The following is a 15,256-nucleotide window of genomic DNA, read 5'->3' as shown; positions in this document are numbered from 1 at the left end:
GAGGCTTGACATGGCAATATGGGAGGCATGATATAGCAAGTGGTAGGTATCGCAGCATAGCAAAAGAGCGAGAAACTAGCAAGCAAAGATAGAAGTGATTTCGAGGGTATGGTCATCTTGCCTGAAATCCCGTAAGGAAGAAGAATGAGTCCATGAAGAAGACAAACGGACGTAGTCGAGAGGATCCTCACAAACGCGACATTAACGGAACTAACCCGAAGAAGCATCACCGAAAATAAGCAAACAACATGGTAAAAAACCACCACATAAACATGGCATGATGCACAATCAAGTATGATGCATGTCCGGTTTAAATATGCATGGCATGGCAAAGTGCACAAACAAAACTACAAGTTAAGTGGAGCCCAATGTGCAACGAGTTGCATATTGACGGAACACCACATCAATTATTTAGTTCACTCCCGGTTAAGTACTCAACAATATCAAATGTTGGTTAACATGGCAATTTGGTGAAGCATAACAAAACTATACAATCTAAACAATTTAAATGGGGCCAGAAACGTCAAACACAATTCCGGTAAATCCCCATATGCATTTAGCAGTTTAAAGCAAACATTAATTTAAACATTCTTGATGTTGTTATCATGATGCGGATGACATGTGCAAGTTTTAAGGAATTTTATGAAAATGTTGTTAAGAGCATGTTATGAACCATTTGTCATCGTGGCGAAAACAAAAGGGGTGCCACGGCAACGACAACAGAAATGATGCCACGGCAACATTTTGATGTTCCGGTAGCTCACGGGGATGCCGGTGCAAAAGGAAGAGCGACGGGAGCGTGCCATGCAAGGATGGTGGGGTGATCCCGGATACCGGGTTCCCACATGTCGACGACAAGGCAACGAGGAGCTCGCAAAGAACAACTCAGACACGGTGCAACCACGAGCATCTCATACATCACACAACATTCGTTCACGGGCGTCGACTCGGTGGTTATACCTTCCAAAGGAGCATTCTCAAGCGGTTCGAGTCCGTAGAGGAAGTAGTTGTTCTCGTTTCGTAGTTGTACACACTCCGTAGGTGTTCGGGGTCACAACGAGGAACTTGTCGTCCGCGGGGTCTTCGAGGGTCGACGGTAGTGGTACTCGGTCGTTTCGAAGAGGTACTTCGCGACATGCACGGGATGGTAGTTGTACACGGTCATCGTGGGAAGTAAAGGTACACACGAAGGTAGTCGAACTTGACGGTTCATTGCACGGGTCTTCGACAACAATAGTGGTACGCGTTTCGTAGCCGTTCAGGTCATCGTTAGAGGAACTTGACGGATCTGAATCCCTTCGAGGTTGTCGTGGTACTTGGGGTCTTCAGACTTGCCGGTCTCGACGAAACGAAGGGGTACTTGGCGATCGACGGATGTCGTGGTTCTTGTCGGCCCGAGTCTCGGCGTATTCGGGTTCTCTCAACGTAGTTGTACAGTGCGATGGCCTGGAGCGGCACCGATCTAGTCCAAGCAGCGGGTCTTGGTGATGTCCGATGGGTCTCATTTGTGGCCATGGAACAGTGGCTCCGTGAAAAAAACAGAGCCAGATGGATTCAAGGCCATGGCAGCGACGGGTCAGAGCGCTTGATCGGATCCAAAACCATCAGGTGCTCGAGGACAGGGGCGCTCGGGTAGCAGCGAGAACTTGCAGGACGTAGGTGGAGGGGTGGATGGCGACGGGTGATGCAGGAGGGCAGTACTGCGGCCTCTGTTGCGGGAGACGGCTGCAGGCGAGGGAAGGGGCGGCGGAGCGCCATGGGAATGCATGCAGTAGAGGGCACGGGCGTGATCTGGCGACACAGCAAGGCGCCACGGCCACCGGAGGCAGATGCAGAGGCGATGCACGATGGCTGGAGGCAGGGGTTGGCGGACGAAGCAGCAGCGGGCAACGGCGGCTCGCTGGTTCGTCCTTCTGGTTCGACGAAGACGGCGCAGAGGAGAACGGGCGTGCGGTCGAAGGACTAGGCCTCGGCTGCTCGTGTAGTTGGCCGGAGACGGCAGGAGGCGGCTCGCTGGGGAGCCGGGACGGCGGGTAGGGGTGGAAACGGATCGGATGCAGATCGGATAGTGCTCTTACCACTTCCATTTTCATATTTTCAAAACGAATACGAATCCGAATACGGATATTATCAGATACGGATGCGGCTCGGATATTATTCGAATACGGATATGTATCGGATATTTTCTTGATTCGGAACGGATACGAATAATATCAACATATTGCTCAAGTAAATTAGTCGATAGCTATGTGACCTAAAATAATCAACTTGTGACATACTTATTTGGCTTTATGTTGGATAATTGGAATTTTGGGCCTAGAATTTTAAAATTACCTCGCATAATATTATTCGGATACGGATATATATCCACTTCCATATCCATATTTGTGTCAAAATCTCCTACCATATTTTATTTTTTATTTGTTTAATAAATTCGGATACGGATAATTTCCATTTCCATTTTGGTTCGGATGCGGATGTTTCGGATATGAATAGGCATTTTCTCGAATACGAATATCGGATATTTCGGATTATCCGCTACCAGTTTCCACCCCTAACGGCGGGGTAGTGGTGGCCATGGCCGGAAGGTGAGGGCGACGGTGGAAGGGGAAGCCGGCGCCTGGGCGACGCGGGTGGCATCCGGCGGCACCGGATCGAGGCGGATGAGGTAGCAGGACGCCGGATCGAGAAGGCGTGCGCGATGGTGTGAGTGGGTGGCGGCGGAGAGCGGGGGAAGGAGACAAGGGAGAGGACGAGGGGATCGGGGAGATGGTGGTTGCGAGGGAGATGGGGATCGAGCGCGGCCTCCTGGCTCGATGCGTGGGGGCATGCGTGTGGCGGCGGCGTTGGGAGGGAACGAGGGAGAGAGGTGGAGATCGAGAGATGAGGCTGGGGAACAGGCTCGGGAGAGGCTAGGGTCCGGTCGGGCCTTGGGCTTGGGCCGAATGGGCCGGCCTAGCTGCAGGTTGCAGCTGACGCAACAGCAGGGAGGTCCAGCTAGCTTATGGGCTCTCTTCTCCCTCTCTTACACTTTTCAAAACAGCAGAAAAAGAGGAAGAAAAGGGAAGAAAAGAAAAGGGGTAGAGAAAGAGTTTGGGCACGGGGATAATTTTCACGGACTCGTAAAAATGTGCACGGTCCGGGAAAATAAAAAAGGTCAAGTTTAAAAGATTTGAATTTAATTCAAAAGGTTTGAACTAGGACAGGTTTTTCAAAGTGCCCAAAAAATATTGAGAATTTAGGTGGAGCTCCGGAAATGACGAAAGGACATATGGCAAAGTTAGAGGCCAAGAGTCGTGATGACTAAAGTATTGGGATTTTTGCAAGTATGTTATGGGTGATTCTAAGTTAAATATTTTATAATAGCTTCCTAAATATTAGGAGGATATGTTATAAAGAGAAACCACCATGTGAGTTCCCTCAATTTAAATGGATCAAAGATCCATGCCATTTATTTAGTTGAGATAAAAAAATAACATGATGACATGATGCAATGCAAAAGATGCAATGATGAATGCAGCAAGCAAAAACAAATCACACAACGAATCTCGAAAACCCTGGAAGGCATCTGAAGCTCCGGTCTTGGGGCGTCACAACGACGCCGAGCAGCACCGAAGCCGCGCTGACGCCGCCCAGCACAGAAGCAGCCCCGACACCGCCTAGCCTGCGCATGCCGACTACACCGACGCCGGAGGCCGACCCCGTCGAGTGATGCGTTGCGCACGCGACTTGTGGCGCTCTTTTTTGTGTACGTCGGACTATTTATTCGATCGCTAAACTGTGTCCTGTGATTACCGAACTTGTGGCGTCTTTTGAGCAGGAACAACCAAGTTCGAAATTGTCGTGCCTGGTGACATGACTGCGAGTTAGGTCGCCCCCATGGGCCAATTTAGCACCGGTTCGCCCTCAAGCCGCTCTTTTTAGGCGCCCTGAGGCGCCGAACGGCTGGAGATGCTCTTATGGCTGTGATAGACCGGGATTGGAGTGTACATGGTGCCAGTTTCAGGAATTTCCATGTTAGAATTTGCTTTTCAGACTTTAGAGTACGAACTCAAGATTTATTTCAGTTTTTTTTAGAAAAAAAAAGACGCCTTGTTTCAGCCCAACACTGGCGTGCACGCGCGCTTCACGTGGACCGACTCGGTCTGATTCACAAAGGAGCTGGCGTGCACCCTTTTCCGCGAGAGAGGAAAGGAATACGTGCGTGAGATTTTTCGTCAAACACCCCCTTCCCTCGCCGCCGCCGCCACAGCCACGACCCGCGAGCCATGGCGCCGTCCGCCAGCTCCTCCTCCTCCTCCTCCTCCGGCACGGACTCCTCCGGTTCCTCCTCCTCCTCGGGGAGCGACCGCCGCGTCCGCCGCCGCCACAGCCGCCGCAAGGACGCCGCGCCGTCCACGTCCTCCTCCTCCGCGCTGAAGGTGCGCAAGGACCGCAAGTCCCGCCACAAGCGCCGCCGCCGGGAGAGGCGGAAGTCCCGTTCGGACGACGACAGCTACAGGCGAGCTTCCCCCTCCTCCTCGTCCCCCCTCTCTGTGTATAGGTTCCCGTTGCTAGCTAGGGTTAGGCTGAAAGGGCTCGTGATCTGGGAAATTGGGTTGGTGCGGTTGACTTTGGAGGGTCGGGAGAGAGGAAATATATGCGTAGGTCAACATCGGTGTCTCGATTTTCAGTTGGAATCGTAGGGATAGGATAATGATGCGAAGCTTCCATCTGGAATTGGACTTGTTGGAGATGTTGCGTCGAGTCCGGGATACAATACCTAGGCTGCTTGGTAATAAGAACTAACGAGGATAGTAGTATATATGCTGCACTTCAGATTGCTATTGCTGGGGATAGAGTTGCAGTGCTGATCAAAGACAGAAAGCATGTGAGGCGATAAGGGGAAGACAATGGTTGTGATTTAGACCTGGAACTTTTAACTAGCATCGTTTGTTCTTTCTGTTATAGAAATCTCTTGTATGATAAAGGAAAGGCTTCGTAGATACGAGATGAGCTTGCTGACTATATTAATGGTTAGTGAGCGCCACTTCTCCATTTGCCAACTTTTGGGGTGAAATATGTCTCTCAGGAAGTGGAGGTGAGGGCCATCTAGTCATCAGCAATCAATGTTTTAGTCTATGATGATATTTTTTCTGTGAAAAGAACCAATGTTGACAGTACTATATGCTGGAAATCGACAGAAATTACTGTTCCACATCGGATTGCTATTGATGGGGATAGTGTTGTAGTGCTGATCAATGAATGTAATCATGTAAGGTGATAAGGGGAGGAGAATAGTTGTGATCTAAATCCGGAACTTTAGCTAGCGGTGTTCTGTTCTTTCATTAGTTAATAGAAATGTCTCAAGATACGAGCTTCTTAGATGCAAGCTGAGGGTACTGATATATCTTCAAAGAAGTGGAGGTGGGGGTTGTGTCTGGTTATTGCAAATCAATATTTTATTCTAGGATGAAATTTTCTCTTTGATTCGAGCTATTATGATGTCAAACTTTGGGCAGCTAAAGAATAGTTCAACCTTAGGTTCTAGAGAATGTTTTTAATAGGAAACATCATGTTCCTGAAAAGAAGTTGTTTTGGGAACCCAAACGAAGCACATACTAAAATGAGTTTGTATCTGTTCAAGGGGAAGTGTATTTGAGTTTAGGACTCTAGTTTTGTTTGTATTTTTGGGTTGTAGGGAATTGGGATCCTCCCACTTGTAGCCAGGAACAAGTTTAGGTGAACCTGAATTGTGTGGTTCTGAAGAAGGATGGGATACTCCTTTTGCAAATTGCTGTGATCTTTTTAGTCACGACTCATGATGGTTAGTGTATTAGCTAGATAATGGCCAGGCTTTGAGGAGATTCGGATTGTGATTAGTAGTGGATAAAGTAGTTGCGTGAGCAAATTTATTCTATTAATTTCCAGCCATTAATCCTCTGTCTAAGCTTCATGGATGAGATACGGATAATGCTCCTTTGTGTTTTAGACTATATTCAGTAATAACTTCTTCTGCTTGCAATTGACCCTACTCTGGCATATTGAAGTGTCTGATTCTTTTTGTAGTAGCACAAGCTCCTATGATAGTGACCGCGAGGCATCTGGCAGATCACGTAAGCATAAGAAGAGCAGTAGATCAAGGAAGGTACTGCCCCAGCAATTCATATATGTTTGATGTCTTGTCGGTTTTTTCAGCATACACCTAGTACTTGGCCTCTCATTGACTCACTGTATCCTCATTCTGGCAGTCTAGGGAAAGAGAGCGAAGCAAGGATAGGCATCATAAACGGGACAAGAGTAAACATAGAGAGGTAAATTTTCTACTTACCTAAAAAACCCTACCTTTTATCATAGCATAAATTTATCACATGTAATAATCGTTTTCTGTAAATCAGCAACTGTATTTATCATTGGTTATATATGAATTGAAAAATATTCAATATCATGTACTACACACAGTTTTAGCAACAGAAATATTTCTTGTCCTTTTTATTTGCACGTGAGAGATCCTTATATTTCTTGCTACCTGTTTCTGGGTTGGCTCTTTGACATTGGAGCTGGGATTCGTGAACGGGTGACAACATGGTGTATTGGCTTGCTGGTTGTCTTGGTTGTTATGTTTTGTTCTCTTCAATGCGGGAGCTTTATACAGAAGAAAGAGAGTGAACGTTCTAGCGGTCCGGTCCAACTTTCCAAGGTATAAATATTTCCTGTGTGCCTTTTCATTTGTTTGTTTTCTTATAATCATTTTCTAATGCAATTAATTTTCTTTATTAGTTCCTTGGTCGCGAGAAGGAGGAAAGCGGCAAAAGGAGTGTTATCTCTGGTAAAAAGGTGAGGAGGATGATTTCTCTACCATTTTGATCCTTATCTTTTAGGTTGTACTCACACAACAGTAGGATGTTGTGTACCTGCTAGAATGAAAATCATCCAATCTAAGTGGACTATTAAGTATGAACTATTTAACTTAATTTGTAGATAATGATGAAGCTTGAGAAATCCAAGGAAGATAAGGCGGCTGAGAGCAAGCGCAATGAACTGTTGAAGTTTCTGAATGCCAGTTATGATTGACAACTTGTCAAAAGTGGTGATGCTTGGCTGGATGGCTTGGATTTGTCTTGATGCCACTGCTTAGTCATGTGTGCGTTTGGTGATACCAAGAAGTTTTTTGTCCGGTTTTTTAAAGTTAATGACTGTGACCACCAGTGCTTTATATCGGTATATTTGGCTAGTGGTTGGACAAAGGTCACATGTATCACTAGGTCTCACAATTTTTAAGCTTGGGGTGTTTGTGCTCTTAAAAATTTGATCGTTACCAGTTTGTACTTTGTAGCCTCCTTTTTGTAAGCCCGTTTAACCTGGAGATACACCAATTTTATAGAATTTTCCTGGCAAGGGTACTTGATCTAAAGCTTGTCATACTGGATGTATTATCATCTTGTTTCTTTGTTGAACACGCCTCATCTTGTTTCTTTGTTGAACAGTGATCACGTATAACAGTGTTTCATGGTCTTGAAAAGAATGTTTTTGAACTGTATACCGGCATAACAAGTGTTACAAGTAAAGTTCATGAACTGTACTCCGTTCATGATGGAAAGAGCCCTTCGCTAGCTGATCATAACTTACGATGAGCAAAGCTTCTAAAGACGGGCTAAGATGAATGTAAACCTCTGAGCCTGCCCTGACAGCAGCCAAGGGCCTACAGTTGAGCGGCCAGTATTTCATTCCATGTGTCTGGAACACCAGGAAGGCACCAGTGCAAGCAATCTTGGACCCCTGGTGTAGCTCTGATACTGTACTTTGATATGTGCCCTTCGTCGCGTAGCCGTGAAAGCGCGGTGATATCCAAGAGCTTGATCCTAGTGCCTTTTGCCGCTCCCTCGCTGTCGGCATCTTCGGAATGATTCTGAAATACCCTGTTACCCTTGGTCAAAGGATCTTTGTTGTTGCAAGTGCCTCCGGTGTTCCACTCCCCATTGAAGAAATGCCTTGGTGACAGTGATCTGTAGAATACCTTCAGGTGGGGATATCTAGGAAGCTGGGCATCTAGCCACTTAATAACACCATGTATAGTGAAGTTTTTCGCCTTCCACATGCTGGCGATCTCTCGGTTGTTATTCGGTGCTCCTGAGGCGTACATTTCCCACTTGTTCGCCTTCAGCTTACCCCTGTTCCAGTGATGCCCGGTGTTCAGAACAAGGACGTGGAGCCTGTGAAGGTTCTTCTTGAGAAACGAAGGTGGGCGATCAAGGTGCATGGCGTAACCGGCAGCTGGATTTGATCGCCTGAGAGGCTCCAGATCGCAGAGCGTCGATGACCAGTAATACAGGACGGTCGTGTTTGTGCTCCGGAACCGGTAGGCCGAGCCTACTGACCGTGTTGGTCGTTTTGCACGATGTGTCTGGGCCATTCCGTACTTGGAGCCAACATCTTCCACATCTGAATCATGTTTCCCAGATGCCGCAAGCATGCACATCATCGACTGGAACATCTGCCTCCCTAAAGAGTCGCCTACATAAGCAATGGTTTTATCCTGCATTCTGAAACATGTCCAAATTAGTATGATATGATGATTACCTGAAAAGCTCTAAAAATCCTTAGCGAAACAATGTAGCGCATAGCATCTCCTGCTGTTATGGCTGGTTTAGCTAGGCCCACCAGGCAATCTTAGACCACAAGTTATCTTAAGTTAATTCTTATGCAAGTTATCTAGGTTATAAATATAGGCTGTAAGACTCTTTTTAAAATTAAGCAATAAAAATATTATTATCTCTATTGCCCGGTTCCCAGAGGAGCCGGAACCCTAGCCGCCTCTAACCCTAGCCGCCGCCACCTCCCTCCGACGCGACGGCGCCCAGCCGCCGGCGCGTCCGATCATCGCCCCGTCCCATTCCATCCTTTCCCTACAACCTCCGGAGCAGATCCGGTAGTACCCCTGTTTCTACCAATTTGGTATCCAGAGACTTGGGTTCGGTCATGTCGTCATCAACACCCACGCCGCTGCTGCCCATCATCACCACCGCCCCGATGACCAATGCCGGGTCCCCAATGCCGCCGGCCCCCGTCACTTCCGCGCCGCCGACAACCTCCGTCTTCACGCCGGAGGAGATGACCAACACCCTGCGGGACCTCGTGACGGCCGTCCAGGGCATCTCCCTGTACTTGGCCAGCCCGCACACCACCCCGCCGGCTGCACCCCCCGCCTACAGCCACCCGGCGACGCACTGGCCGATCCAGAACGCGTCGGGCCCGAGCGGGACGCCCCTGCTGCCGTTCCAGGCGGGCTACACCGGCGGGCCCCCGCCACTGCTGCACCTGCCCTGGTACTCGGTACCCGCGGCGATCGCCGGGGCCCATCCGTCGCTCCAGCCGCCGCTCGCCCCAGCGCCGTCCTGGCCGCAGTGGCCCGCGCCGGTTCCCGCAGCGCCACTCGCGCCTCCCGCACCCGCCCCAGCGCCGTAATGGCTGCACTGGCCCGCGCCGGCCCCAGCCGCGCCAACCGCACCGGTCCAGCTCCCACCGCCGCTGCCCAGCTCCGGACTGGGCCAGTCCACACCAGGAGGATTTCCGATCCAGCAGGTCTGGTTTCCGCCGTCACCGTCCCCGATCCCGGCCTGGCTAACCGGGACGTCGCCACCGCCAGTTTACACAGAGGTCGGGGACCCACCGGTACCCACGCTGCAGTCTGGGGCCTCGTCCGGCTCTGCAAGGGCCTACGACGGCCTTCCCACCGTTGACCGGGCGCCGTCATCATTACTGCTCCGCACCGCCGAGCCGGTCGGCCATGGCGCGTCGACCCAGACGCCGCCACGGTTCGCCAAGATCGATTTCGCCACTTATGACGGCATGGAGGACCCGCTTAACTGGCTCAACCAGTGTGAGCAGTTTTTCCGTGGCCAGCGCACGCTCGCGTCGGAGCGCACTTGGCTGGTATCCTACCACCTCCGTGGTGCAGCCCAGACCTGGTACTACGCCCTCGAGCAGGACGAGGGCAGCATGCCCCCTTGGGAGCGCTTCCGCGAGCTCTGCCTCCTTCGCTTTGGGCCTCCGGTTCGCGGGAGCCGCCTGGCGGAGCTCGGCCGCCTTCCCTTCACCTCCACGGTGCAGGACTTCGTCGACCGTTTCCAGGCCCTGGCATGCCATGCGTCGGGCATGATGGCGCAACAGCAGGCCGACCTCTTTGTCGGTGGACTTCCAGATCACATCCGCGTGGACGTGGAGTTTCAGGGACCCCAGGATCTCCACTCGGCCATGTACTACGCCCGCGCGTTTGAGCGCCGCGCGGTGGCCATCCAGCAGGAATCACCGTCCCGGACCGCTGGGTCGCTACCCTGGCCGGATTCCGCGCAAGGTTGGCCTGCGCAGACTTCTGTGGCACCCCTCGCCGCGACCGCAGCGCGCCAGTTCCACCGGCTCACCTCAGCCGAGCTACTCGAGCGTCGCCGTCAAGGGTTGTGCTTCAACTGCGACGAGCCCTACACGTCCGGCCATGCCTGCCCGCGACTCTTTTACCTGGAGGTTGCAGACTACATTCCGGAGGACGCCGTCGCCGCCGACCTAGCCGCCCCAGCTGTCGAGAAGGTGTTTGACGCTGGTTGATCGCCTCAAGGAGTTCCGCAAGCGCTTCCCCACCTTACAGCTCGAGGACGAGCTGTTTGTGCAGGCGGGGAGAAGTGTTATGGCCGGTTTAGCTAGGCCCACCGGGCAATCTTAGCCCACAAGTTATCTTAGGTTAATTCTTATGCAAGTTATTTTAGGTTAATTCTTATGCAAGTTATCTAGGTTATAAATATAGGCTGTAAGACTCTTTTTGAAATTAAGCAATAAGAATATTATTATCCCTATTGCCCGGCTCCCATAGGAACCGGAACCCTAGCCGCCTCTAACCCTAGCCGCCGCCGCCATCTCCCTCCGACGCGACGGTGCCCAGCCGCCGGCGCGCCCGATCATCGCCCCGTCCCACTCCATCCTTCTCCTACAACCTCCGGAGCAGATCCGGTAGGACCCCTGGTTCAACCACCTGCAAATTCAAACTGAAGGAGCAGCAACATTTACCTTGTCAAGAATTGGGCAGCTTGAAACGCTGGCATATCGCAGCCTTCAGGCTGCCATCTAAATTTCTCGTAAGCGAAATCTGTGCGTTGTGTCAATCTGCAGTTCCAGCTCTCAGAGAGCCATCTTTTACATCTGGGGCCAGAATACAGTGGCCTGTGGTTATCAGAAACCCATTCTCCATTCCTGTAGTCACATTCTAAAATATCGATGAAGCAAAAATTTAGGAGAAAGCTAAGCTTAACATAATACTCCCTCTGTAAAGAAATATAAGAGCATTTAGATCACTAAAGTAGTGATCTAAACGCTCTTATATTTCTTTATAGAGGGAGTACATCTCAAAAGGCAATAGCACAAGCTAGCAAAGGGTGTGAGATAGTGAATTACCTTTCTTCTGAGGAGGTGCTGTTCCCGCGTTATCAGCGACATCTTCAGAGTTATGAACTATGGTCAGAGGTGGAGGTGCAGAAATGCCTTCCTTTCCTACTTCAGTGACCGACTGCACCAATGGATCGATGATGGGGGGGTCTTCCTCCATGGAGGTATTCCGATCTACAAACTGTGAGTGAGCAACAGAAATTTACTGGGAAAACAAGCCCCAAGATGACCCACGGAGAGGACCTTGAAAGAATATTAGTTCCTGGGCTTATAATTTGAGAGGGCCTGGATAACTCACTCAAGACCAATGGCTCCGGTCGGAGGATACCAGGACTGTACAGTGATCCCTTGTCCCATTTCCAAAGAAGAAACACCGCAAAGATGGCGAGGAACGCAAGCCTGAGGTGCCTGAATCTCAGGCCATTTACACACACCAGCCTCATTCTCCTCTACTGAACTTGAAGCACAGATTTCTTCAAATGACATATACGTGGTGATGGCACGTAGCTGGTTCATACAAGAAGGGAAGGTGAAGCTAGGTAGCAGAAAAATGTGAGGTTAGCTAGAAGAAAATGATGAATGTTATGTTAACATACGTTAGATGCCTAACATGTAATATCATTTTTTTTGGCGCAAGCAAAGGGCATGTGGGAAGTTTGGTACAAAAGGTTGGTAGGTAGCATATAAACACTTTCCTGAGTTTGAATTTTGAAGCATCTATATCTACTCCTTTTATAGGAGTATATCTATATATGTATCTTATATCTATACTTCTATATACTTAATATAAAAAGAGCGAGTTGCAGAGATCCAACACATCTCACCGGTTCAACCGCATCTATCCAACGGTTTATGTTGCTCCGATGTTTAGCGCTAAACATGTTTAGCACTCTCCCCTAATTGATAGCATACCTAATATCAGCGATAATTACATGCTACCTAATATCAACATGCACTTAAGATCTTGCCAAATATTATTTTTCAATGCAATTAAAATTAACCTACATTGCATGTAGACGATTACTAGTAGCAATTGACAAGGCACATAATGATGGTGACTACGCAACCGCTCGGAGCATCAATGGCTTGAGATTTTGCTTATACTTGAGATGAACAAATGACCTGATATGCATGACCGCTGAAATGGCTCTAGTCAAAGAAGACCGCAATTCCAAGGTTAGAGCAACTCCAACAGGCCGACCCAAACGGATGGCGCTTTTGTTCATTTGGGTCGGCCCGGTGGACACAAACGTCCGGAGCTGTGTTTGGGTCGACACGAGCGCCCAACGCTGATCCGACCCATTTTGTCGGCGCGTCAAAAAAAAAGTTTAAAAACATTTTAAAAATAAACACATGCATGTAATTAAACGTAAAAGCCGGTCACGAAGGCCGGCGAAAGTCCACATTACATTAATTAACATAAAAAACTAAAAACTAGACGACGCGCTGCCCTAGGCGTCCTCGTCGGCGTCGGCGTCGGCGCCTGCGTCGGGGCCAATGAGGTCGATCAGCGTCGGCGCAGGGCCGGCCCAGGAGAACGCCGTGTTCCAGAGGGTGGCGATGTCGGGCTGCGCCGCCGCTGCCTGGGCTTGGCGCGCCTCCTCTTCGGCCTCGCGCTCGAGCATCTGCAGGCGCCCGCCCTCCCGGCGCTCCTCGGCCAGCCGAACGCGGCGCCAGTGGTCGAGGTAGGTCGCCTCCTACTTCTTCGTCGCCCCGAGCCAGATCGGCGGAGCGCTGACCCACTCGCGCACTACTCCGGTCCAGGAGTAGCGCTCGAGAGGGGCCGGCTCCTCCGGCTCGGCTTTGGGCGGGGACGGCAGGGACACCGGCGGCACGACGCAGTCGCCCGCCGCGGAGAGGGCCATGGCCTCCGCCATGGCAGCCTGGAAAGCCGCCTCATCTGCCTCCCTCCACCGCTCCTCCTCCTCCTCGCTCTCCTTAATGGCCGCCTGGTAGGCGGCCTCGGCCTCCTGGTCCTCGTCGCGAACGACGAGCGGGGGCGGCGGCAGGCTGTGGTCGACGCCGCGGACGCCGCGTCACCTCGCCTCCTCGTGCTCGAAGGCGAACCATCGAGCCCAGTTGGGCGAGTCGACGACGTAGTGCGGTTCGGCGTGCTGCTCCGGCGTCAGCAACGCTCGCCGGCGCCGCACCTCCTCCGCATGGGCCCTCGCCGTCCGCGGCGCCGCCGGCACTGGGATCCTCTCTGGATCCAAATGCCAGTCATGCGGCAGCGTCGCGTCGGGGTACGGCAGAGGCACGCGGTGCTGCCAGTGTCACTCGGCCTGGTGCACCAGCACATTGATGCGATGCCTCTGCCGGGGAGCGCGCGGCGGCGCGGGGAGGGCGGGGAGGGAGGGGGAATGGTGGGCGGGGGCCTTGCCCTTGCCGCTGCTGCCGATGCCGGAGAAGAAGCCCATGCTGGCGGTGGCTAGGGTTGTCGCCGGCGTGGGGGCAGGGGTGGCCAGATGGGGACGAAGGCGAGTGGCAGTGGATGATGACGGCCCCGCCGCACGCCCGGCTTAAAAAAGGATGATCGCCGTCGCTGACGCGTGGGCCCAAGGTGGACGGTCGTCATAATTAATGTTGACCATCGTAGTTGGACGGCCGCCAGGTGGGGACGCGGCGGACGGCGAGGAGACGCGTGGCGCGTTTCGCGTCCGCGCCGACGCATTCCAGACGCAATTTTGGGCCAGAAATGGGTCGGCGTGGATGCCAGGCGGACACGATTTGAGTTTGGGTCGACGTGTTGGGCCTCCACTTTTGTCCGCGCCGACCCAAACGGACGCAGGCGGACGAAATGGGTCGCCCCATTAGAGTTGCTCTTATGTCATTCTCGGGTCATAGTAGACCCTGCTATTCTAGGGTGATGAAATTCAGTTATGATTCATGGAACGCCATTCTAACTTTCTAAGTTGTGTATCCTGGCTACATCAGCACTGAGCAAAGTACTCTGTCTAGTTGGAACATCTCTGCGGACTGCATGCTGGAGCAGAAGTCGGGAAAGTTCATCTTTGAACAACCCAAAGAAAAAGGTGAATTATAATCTAGTAGAGCAGAGTGTGTGTGTGTGGCAAGATTGGTACAGAAAAAAAGGCAGTAACAACTAGCAAGATGTGCTTTTGTGATCCGGTTGGCCGGGCGAAATATGGTTGACCAAGGAACACTCATTCAGTTATTCTGATTCCGGCCTGGGGAACCCACTAATTTGTAGGTGTCTCTCTCCTCCCCAGCAAAAGAAATGGCTATAACTCAGAATCCGAATCTGAACTCTGCCAGCGATGAGAGGAAAAGAAAAACGAATTCTTCGAAGCTCAAGCAAAGCAGCTAGGGAGAGCCTGAGAGGTAGAGGCAGTTGACGTACCCGTACTGACTGACCTTGGGGCTTGAGCTCGCCGGCCGAGCAACCCGCGGCCGAGCAGGAATAGGGCAAGAGGCTCGCTTCTCTCCAAAGCAGCCAGCCGGCCGGCCGGCCGGCGGCGAGGCGAGACAAGGAGGCCCCGGTTCTTGGCCAGGTGCTGGGGGCGGTTTGCGGGTGTGGTTGCTCGGCTGTGGTCCAGTGGGGCTGCGGCACGGAGCAACACGTACACGAGTGGTAAGTACGGTCTAGAAGGGGTACGTGACGTACGATGTGCACGCCAAAGCGTTGCCATGGTGGTGCGTACTAGGTTCTTTTCTTTGGTTTTTCTTTTGAGGTTTTTTCTTTACTTTGGGGAAAACATTTCCACCTGGCGCTCGCTTCGATTGTACGTCTAGCACCCCTGCGTTGGACACAGCCTAAAGCATCATAATTTTTGGACGCCGATAAGTGCCACACGTGTAGGCGTTAGGGAGTCCGCCCACACAT

General features: G+C 51.4%; 2 protein-coding genes and 2 pseudogenes across 3 annotated transcripts; 2 read left to right on the top strand and 2 right to left on the bottom strand.

Moving 5' to 3' along the window:
• Positions 1-4,154: 4,154 nt before the first annotated feature.
• LOC125508164 (uncharacterized) lies at positions 4,155-7,393 on the top strand. The gene is made up of 6 exons (XM_048672769.2): positions 4,155-4,501; positions 6,049-6,127; positions 6,231-6,293; positions 6,635-6,679; positions 6,760-6,816; positions 6,961-7,393. The coding sequence occupies exons 1-6, from the start codon at positions 4,269-4,271 to the stop codon at positions 7,051-7,053; spliced, it is 570 nt and encodes a 189-aa protein (XP_048528726.1). The 5' UTR covers positions 4,155-4,268; the 3' UTR covers positions 7,054-7,393.
• A 101-nt stretch (positions 7,394-7,494) lies between these two features.
• On the bottom strand, positions 7,495-15,005 carry LOC125508163 (protein trichome birefringence-like 16). Of its 2 annotated transcripts, none has more exons than XM_048672768.2 (5): positions 14,788-15,005; positions 11,711-11,919; positions 11,422-11,586; positions 11,038-11,233; positions 7,495-8,522 (listed from the first exon to the last, which is right to left on the bottom strand). In XM_048672768.2, exons 2-5 carry the CDS (start codon positions 11,853-11,855, stop codon positions 7,682-7,684), a joined length of 1,347 nt encoding a protein of 448 aa, XP_048528725.1. In that variant the 5' UTR covers positions 11,856-11,919; positions 14,788-15,005; the 3' UTR covers positions 7,495-7,681. The 2 variants fall into 2 exon arrangements, with proteins under 2 accessions (XP_048528725.1, XP_048528724.1); XM_048672767.2 differs by having other exon boundaries at positions 14,774-15,004.
• LOC147970593 (uncharacterized) lies at positions 8,959-10,696 on the top strand (annotated as a pseudogene).
• Positions 11,928-13,829, bottom strand: LOC147970592 (uncharacterized; annotated as a pseudogene).
• Positions 15,006-15,256: the final 251 nt, after the last annotated feature.

This window comes from Triticum urartu, chromosome 5A, assembly GCF_056163025.1.
Source record: "Triticum urartu cultivar PI428250 chromosome 5A, HENAU_Tu73, whole genome shotgun sequence".
Classification (NCBI taxonomy): Eukaryota; Viridiplantae; Streptophyta; class Magnoliopsida; order Poales; family Poaceae; genus Triticum; species Triticum urartu.
This window is presented reverse-complemented; position numbering and strand designations above follow the sequence as displayed.

Excerpts from the sequence above, each read along its gene's own strand:
- LOC125508164 (XM_048672769.2), top strand. The coding sequence starts at position 4,269 with ATGGCGCCGTCCGCCAGCTCCTCCTCCTCCTCCTCCTCCGGCACGGAC. Across the intron at positions 6,680-6,759 it reads GTCCGGTCCAACTTTCCAAG|TTCCTTGGTCGCGAGAAGGA; the intron begins GTATAAATATTT and ends TTTCTTTATTAG. Across the intron at positions 6,817-6,960 it reads GTGTTATCTCTGGTAAAAAG|ATAATGATGAAGCTTGAGAA; the intron begins GTGAGGAGGATG and ends CTTAATTTGTAG.
- LOC125508163 (XM_048672768.2), bottom strand. The coding sequence starts at position 11,855 with ATGAGGCTGGTGTGTGTAAATGGCCTGAGATTCAGGCACCTCAGGCTT. Across the intron at positions 11,587-11,710 it reads ACCGGAGCCATTGGTCTTGA|ATCGGAATACCTCCATGGAG; the intron begins GTGAGTTATCCA and ends CACAGTTTGTAG. Across the intron at positions 11,234-11,421 it reads AGCACCTCCTCAGAAGAAAG|AATGTGACTACAGGAATGGA; the intron begins GTAATTCACTAT and ends TCGATATTTTAG.